At 52.5% G+C, this 7,523-nt stretch overlaps 1 protein-coding gene across 1 annotated transcript; it reads left to right on the top strand.

Moving 5' to 3' along the window:
* Nucleotides 1–6,373: 6,373 nt before the first annotated feature.
* On the top strand, nt 6,374–7,306 carry LOC308052340 (olfactory receptor 14J1-like; the record flags this gene model as incomplete). The annotated part of the gene is made up of 1 exon (XM_080364427.1): nt 6,374–7,306. The coding sequence occupies one exon, from the start codon at nt 6,374–6,376 to the stop codon at nt 7,304–7,306; it is 933 nt and encodes a 310-aa protein (XP_080220553.1).
* Nucleotides 7,307–7,523: the final 217 nt, after the last annotated feature.

Genomic DNA, 7,523 nt, shown 5'->3' with positions numbered 1-7,523 from the left:
TTATGGACAAGAAATGTAACCATGTACTCTGGAAAGAGAGAGGAAGTTTATAATAAGCACCAGGAAGAACCAAGAAGCTCGAAGCCTCTTCTGAAGAGCAGGAGGCCTGAGCAGCCGTGATTGGCCATTGTAGACGTGGGAGAGGGTCAGGGCATGTCAGGGAGAAGCAATGAGATGGCTGATGGCTTCAGTGAACCCTTCCAGCCATGTCTGAGCCCAGCAATGGAAAGCAGTTGATGTCTGCAGGTGGAGGAGGAACAGGAGGAAGATTTTCCTGGGAATAGGGAAGGAAGAAAGGCCTCTCTTGGGCTAATCATGTATGGCAGTGCCATTTGCATGCTGTGGGCATGGCTGTGCCTGGGAGATGGGGAACGGCTGCTACTGGGGTGGCTGTGCTCAGTCGTGGCCCATGAGCTGACCCTACTCTGCTCCTCTCTTACACTGCCCACACTTGGATGGACCTCAGGAATCATCCATGATCCTGGTGGATCCATGAACCTCCTGGAGTGATGGGTGCGGATCCAAATAGAGGATTCAAGTAAGTGTGGGACTGGGACACTGAGGTGACTGGTGACCATTGCCAGGTGTATGAAAGAAGCTGGATGAGTTGTGAGGAGCTCACAGGCATTTCCAACTCCACAGAATACAAGAGCCTTACAATTAAACCAAGATCAGTTGGCATAAAACTCACCCCCAAAACACAAAACACTCACACTGACCACAGGAAAAGCCTTGAAAAACATTGGAGAAAAATCTACCAGGTCCCAGGGGTGAGGGCTCAGCCATTCTGGTGATGAACAAGCATCAGGGGCTGACATGGCATCAGAGCCACCTCCACATGGCCCTCACCACCTGGAACCAGTGTCTGCAAGTCTTTCCTTCACCAGCCTCCAAGGACAGGGACCTGCACTGGTTGTTTTCTTCACAGCTGTGTCAGTGATGGCCCTTCATGGGGTCCAAACACCCTCAGAAACTTGGAATTTGCTTCTGCCTTTCACTTCATCAGAGGTTTGTTCATGCTTTCAGCATTTGCAGTTCAGGATCATGGCAGCAGAGGGCTCACTAACATATAAAATATTCTTACAAGCCAAGGCTCTGTGCATCATTTTCCTAAAGGCTTCAAGTCTGGTGTGGATGATTAGAGAGATTTCAGGAATAGCCAAACAGAGAGCATTTCCATAATAAATAGCAATAAAGCCAAATTTCTTCTATTGCCTTCCCTGCTCACCCTTCCCTCCCTTTCCAGAACAGGTGGCATCAGCAGCCTCCAGTTCATATTGATGTGTTGCATCTTCTGATAAAGACAGAATATGTCAGAAAAGTGGGTGCCTAAATCACCATGTGAGTGAGGAGACAGGCCAGGACAGCTCAAGAGGAGTCACACTCCTCTGGACCAAGAGGTAGGTGTTCCTGGCAATCTCAGGTGCCACAGCACAGCGATACTTGTGTTCAGGAGCTGGTCAAGTGACCCATCTCCTGTTCTGTAACGGTGTCTGAGTTTGCTCAGGTCACCCCTGACTTGAGCCCCATCCACTGCTGGGTGTCCTCCAGACTCCTGCCTTCAGGAACAAAGTCCCAGGAGACCTTGCTGGTGAAGATGGAGGCAAAGAAGCCATGAAGAACCTCAGTCCCGTCTTATTCTACTCTTATGAAGTTCAGCAGCAAGCCCATGTTCACCCTGTCTATTCTCTTACTGCAAGTGAAGCTCTGTCAGCTCATCTTGCTGCCCTTCCCGTGCAGGTATCAAGTCCAGGGCAGCTTTGTCATCATCCCCACATCCATGGACAAGGTTTCTAAATTCCTCCTTTGCAGCTTCCCCTGCTTCCACGTCCTGTGTGCTGCCTTTTGCCCTGCAGCTCCATAAGTACAGATGAGCAGCCTCATGAGATAAATGTTTCTGTTCATGGGTACTTGGAGAGATCATTCTTGTGCTTGGAGCAGCCTGTCCTGTAAGGATACTCAGATTTCCTGAGCTCCTACAACCTTCAGATCTACTTCTATGTCACCACCTTTATTCGCCGCCATCCCCCAGTATGTCAAAGTCTTCTTCTCTGGAGCTCACCAGCCTGTGCTGTGCTGCTGGCCTTCTCCCTCCCCTCTGGTGCCTGGGACCCCTCTGTGTCCTGGTCACAACAGACAAGCTGGACACTGACGAGGGTTTCCTTGTTTCCCAGTTCCAGATCCACGTGAGCATCACTCTCATTGGCCCACGATGCAGACATGTTAAGCAGTTGGCTCAAGATCCTCTGGACTGTTGGCACTTGACGCTTTGTCAAGCCAGTGAATATCAGAGCAATTGCAGGTCTACATAGGAACCTGCTCATTGACTGGAGACTTCCTCCTTGAGTTGCTGACAGAAGATCTTGTCCATTTCTTCTACATGATCAAGTAGTTTGTAACACCCAACACATTGTCACTCTCTATTGGGTTTACATGGCAAAGTCTTGGAACTGGGGGTAGTTGTTGATGTGCTACAGTTGTCACCTCTCTGAGAAGACAACAGGAGTTTGATGAATGTCAGACAGAGCTGATTTCAGCTGCTCCAAGATGGACCCACTCCTTGCCCAATCTGAGCCACTCAGTGATGCTGGCAGCACCTCTGGGATATTGTATTTGAGAAAGGGTAAAAAACGCTGCACAACAGCAGGTGGGAGAGAGGAGGGAGGAGATGGGAGAGAAAAGCTCTGCAGACACCAAGCTCATATCCCATAGGGCCCAAGCAGGTCCCTCAGCAGGCCAAATCCTGCTCTTCTGAAATCCCTGCTCTTGGCCTTGTTCTCATCTCCCAGGAGCCTCAGCTCTACTTTCCCATCCCTGACTGTTCCATCCTGACCAACTCTTTCTGGTTTGTAAGTGTGAAGTCCCACAGGGCACCTCACCCCACTGACTCCTCAGTCACCCGTGTCAGGAAGATGTCGTCAATGAGCTCCAAACCCTGCTGGATGGCTGGTACCTTGCAGATATTGGGATATCTCAGGTCTGCCATGAGGACACGGCCTGGAAACATGAGGCTTCTTTCATTTGTCTGAAGGAGGCCTCATCTCATTCCAGTTCCTGATCAGTGAATCTATAGCTGATGTCCAGTCACCACAACACTGCCCATGATGTTCTGCCCTCTCATGCTGACTCCTCAGCAATCAGCTGACATTGTCTGTCCCCAAGCAGAGCTCCACACATTCCTGCTGCTCTACCACATGAAGGGAAGCTATCCCTTTGACTCCAGACCTCTGGCATTATGAGCACCAGATGCACAAGACCCCACAGTTTCTGCAGGAGATGGTATTCATAGTGTCCTATAACTCCTCATGCTGTTATGTTGGGAGATACACCTCCATCAGGATAAACAATTTGCATGCAAACTTTAACAGCTGAGCAAATGGTGATTCAGTCCAGGGAGAGTCCAGACCTTGAGAAAATCTGGTATTTACAAAACAGAAAACTCTTGATCTGTAGAAGGAGAAATGGGCAGTGATGTATCAGGGGGGACAATAATCCCGTCCATCAGGACAGAGCAGGACCTGACACGCTGAGCAGTGACCCTGAGGAGAAGGGCCTGGGCACTACAAGGTCCCCACAGCAGCCCGTGGTGCACGCTCACCATGAACAAGGCAGCTGCACACGGGGCTGCATGAGGAGGAGCGTGGGGACCCAGACACCTGCAGTTCTCATCCCATTCGGTTCAGCACTGGTGTGACCCACACACACGAGTGTGTGCCAGTGTGCGGCTTCCCAGTTTGGAGAAGCAGGGAGGAACTGGAGAGTGCAGGGCTGTGCCAAGGCAGGTTCAGCACCTTGTGCACATGGTGTGGGGTACTGAGGGATCCGGGATGCTTTGGCCCAGCAGCGCTGGGGAGGCTGCAGCAGTGCAGGAGTAGCCTGAGAGTGCTTGAAGGGTGGTTTCAGAGGTGGTGGAGGTTTCTGCATAGTGGGAAAGAGCATGAGAAAGAAATAATGGCCCAAAGTGCAGCTGGGGAGGTCCAGGCTGGCCATGAGCAGAAAGGAATGTGATGGAAGGGCAGTGCTGTGGTGGAGCAGGTCAGCAGAGGGAGTCTGCATCAGCCCAAGGCTTTGTGCTTCAAGGAGCATCTGGGGAGGATGGAGACACCTCAGCAAAGGAAGGAAGATGCTCAGACAGGAGCAAGGTGGGGCAGCAGGGGGGATGTCTCCAGCCTGCAGGGACAGAGGTGCAGGGGATGCCACAGCACAGGACAGGCCGTCGTGGAGATGATCACGTGATGTAAAGAGGCTGAAAGCCCCACCAGACATGAGCTCCTTCTCCCCTTGGCTATGGCTGTTGTCTGCACCTCTGATGCCTGTGAGGAGACACCTTGTCCTTGCAGCACAGGGGCCTCATGGCCTCCTTGTCCCCAGCCAGGAACCTGGGAGGTGTGGGACCATAGTCCTGCCCTTGGCCTTGCACAGCCCCACATCACAGTGTCCTAGGAAGGGCCTGGGCAACGTGGGAGGGACAGGATCTGACTTCCCATGGTACAAGGTCAGGGCTTGGCTTTTGGTTAAAGAAACACAACCAGGTTTCCTTAGCATCAGAGATATCTTTACTTTGCTTTTCCTGACCTCCAGTTTTCTTCTCTAACCAAACCTGGATATTGTTTCTCAGTAGGTTCCCTCAGTGGGGCACATTAACAGTACAAGAAACTTTGGAGTTTACATCTGACTTTGACTTCTTGAGAAGTTTCATCACCTTCCTCCAGGGTCTGAGGTCCATGGAGTCAGCACCAAACTCACCAGAGGGGTCATTAAAGCACCTTGAGCTGCTCCTGTGCTGCTGAGCTGGGCTGGGATCCTGGGACACAGGGAGCTCATGGCAGCGGCAGCGCTGCAGAGAGACAGCTCTGCCCAGGAGCAGCTCCTCTGCACACGCAGCAGGGCTGAGGGCTCTGCCTGGGGATCTCAGCAGACGAGCAAGGCAGAGAGAGATTAAAGGTGCTCAGGACTGGAGGATGACTGAGAGCTCACTGGAGGAGAAACCTTTGCAGCCCTTGCCATGGTAAGTCTCTGGTGCAGGGCAGTGCAGCTGTAGCTCCTGGAGGCATCTCCTGAAACTGGCACAGGCACAGCTTGTGGGATCTGTAAGGACGGGGCTCTTGTCAGGCCATGTTGAACAGCTGTGAAGCTGGGGGAGCACCCAGGGGTGCCCAAGGCTGTCCTGCAGAGCAGGGTCCCTGCACCCCAGGGCTGTGCCGGGCAGGGACTCTGCCGCCTGCCAGGGTCAGCGCTCAGCCTGCCCGGGAGATCCCATGGCAGCAGCTGTGGGGGGAAGGAGCGACCCCCGGCAGGGCAGGCAGGGAGCTTGTGGGGTTGAAGGGGGCTATGTGGGTCAGGGCTGCTCAGAGCTCCAGATCCCCCCACAGACATGGCAGAGGGTCCTTCTGAACAACAACATCAATACAGGAACAGCCGCGAGGGAAGGAGACTGTGCTTTCAGTTTTCCACTCTTGCTCGTCTGGGTGTGCAGTGGCAGATGGGGATTTATTTCTCTCTTTGGAGAAGACACTGAGACCCCAGTTCTCGTTAGGACGTGTCTGAGCTGCTCCTGAGCCCTTGCACACACAGAGCTGCCCCTGGGCAGTGCCAGGAGGTGTGAGCAGGACAGAGCTGAGCGCAGAGCGGGTGGGATGGGGTCTGTGACACTGACAGGGAGCAGACCAGGGACAGACACACAGCTGCAGGCAGCACAGACATGGGCAGGGAGAGTTAAGTGCTACCAGAAATGCTGGGGAGGGGATTTAGTAACGTCTCTCAGATCCTTTCCAGTGCAGACACATTTCCCAGTGCAACCCCTGGTCTCCTCTCCTCCCCAGCAGACCCTCTGCCCCAAAGCCATGGGGTCCAGGTCACGAATCTCCACCTCAGCAGCTGGACCTCCAGGTGAAGGGTTCCTGCAACGTGGTACTCAAATAAGGTGCTAAAAGTACTTGCTCTCCAGTGTCATTATGTGAGTGGCAGCAGCACAGCCGGGTCAGGAGAATTTTCCACAGCATGCCCGTCTGCTTTCTGTCCCTGCTTTATTTCTCACGAGCACTGCAGTGTCCTTCCCTGTTTCACCACCTGTCCCTGGTGCTCTTGCTCTCTGGAGTTGGAATGGGAATGTGGGTCAGTGTTTGTTCTGATATCAACTCAAGGGGTCTTGCCCCAGAGGTGTGTTCATGAAAACCAGATGCCCAAGCTGCATTTTAAACTGTGATGAACTGTTTTTCTCACTTGGTAGAAAGACAGAATGAGTGGAAACATCCCATCATCAGGGAGGGGGGTTTCCATGAGAAACAGCATGTTTATTTTCCTCAGAGAAGTCTACCCTAACTTGTCACTGTCCTTTCCTCCTTGCACAGGTCCTCATGCCCACAGGCAGCCAATGTCCAACAGCAGCTCCATCACCCAGTTCCTCCTCCTGCCGTTCACAGACACACGGGAGCTGCAGCTCTGGCACTTCTGGCTCTTCCTGGGCATCTACCTGGCTGCCCTCCTGGGCAACGGCCTCATCATCACCACCATAGCCTGGGACCAGCACCTGCACACCCCCATGTACTTCTTCCTGCTCAACCTCGCCCTCCTCGACCTGGGCTGCATCACCACCATTGTCCCCAAGTCCATGACCATTTCCCTCTGGGAAACCAGGAACATCTCCTACACAGGATGTGTTGCACAGCTCTTTCTCTTTACCTTCTTGTTAGTAGCAGAGTATTTTCTTCTCACGGTCATGTCGTACGATCGCTACATTGCCATCTGCAAACCCCTGCACTACGGGACCCTCCTGGGCAGCAGAGCTTGTGTCCACATGGCAGCAGCTGCCTGGGCCGCTGGGTTTCTCAATGCTCTGCTGCACACGGCCAATACATTTTCACTGCCCCTGTGCAAGGGCAATGCACTGGGCCAGTTCTTCTGTGAGATCCCCCAGATGCTCAAGCTCTCCTGCTCACACTCCTACCTCAGGGAACTTGGGCTTCTTGTGTTTAGTCTGTTAATCGGTTTTGGCTGTTTTGTGTTCATTGTGGTGTCGTATGTGCAGATCTTGAGGGCCGTGCTGAGGATCCCCTCTGAGCAGGGACGGCACAAAGCCTTTTCCACCTGCCTCCCTCATCTGGCCGTGTTCTCCCTGTTCCTCAGTACTGCCATGTTTGCCTACCTGAAGCCCCCCTCCATCTCTTCTCCATCGATGGACCTGGTGGTGTCTGTTCTGTACTCGGTGGTGCCTCCAGCAGTGAACCCCCTCATCTACAGCATGACGAACCAGGAGCTCAAGGATGCCCTGAGAAAACAGATGACTGGATTTCTTCTGAAGCTATAAACTGTCTCTAACTTCTTCTACATAAGAGTTATAGTCCAACTCATTGCAGATTCATCCTGTGTGCAGTATTTTTTGTTTCTCCTTGTGTTTGTTTATTGTGACAAAGTTTTAATTTTCTTTGTAATTCACTGCCTGCTTTTCTCACTGAGTGGCTGTGTCAGTGACGAATTCATGCTCTCTGTGTTTGAGTAAAATAAAGGGACTTTCCACAATTTTT

The sequence above is a fragment of the Nesoenas mayeri genome (genome assembly GCF_963082525.1).
Source record: "Nesoenas mayeri genome assembly, contig: SCAFFOLD_40, whole genome shotgun sequence".
In the NCBI taxonomy this organism is placed as follows: domain Eukaryota; kingdom Metazoa; phylum Chordata; class Aves; order Columbiformes; family Columbidae; genus Nesoenas; species Nesoenas mayeri.
This window is presented reverse-complemented; position numbering and strand designations above follow the sequence as displayed.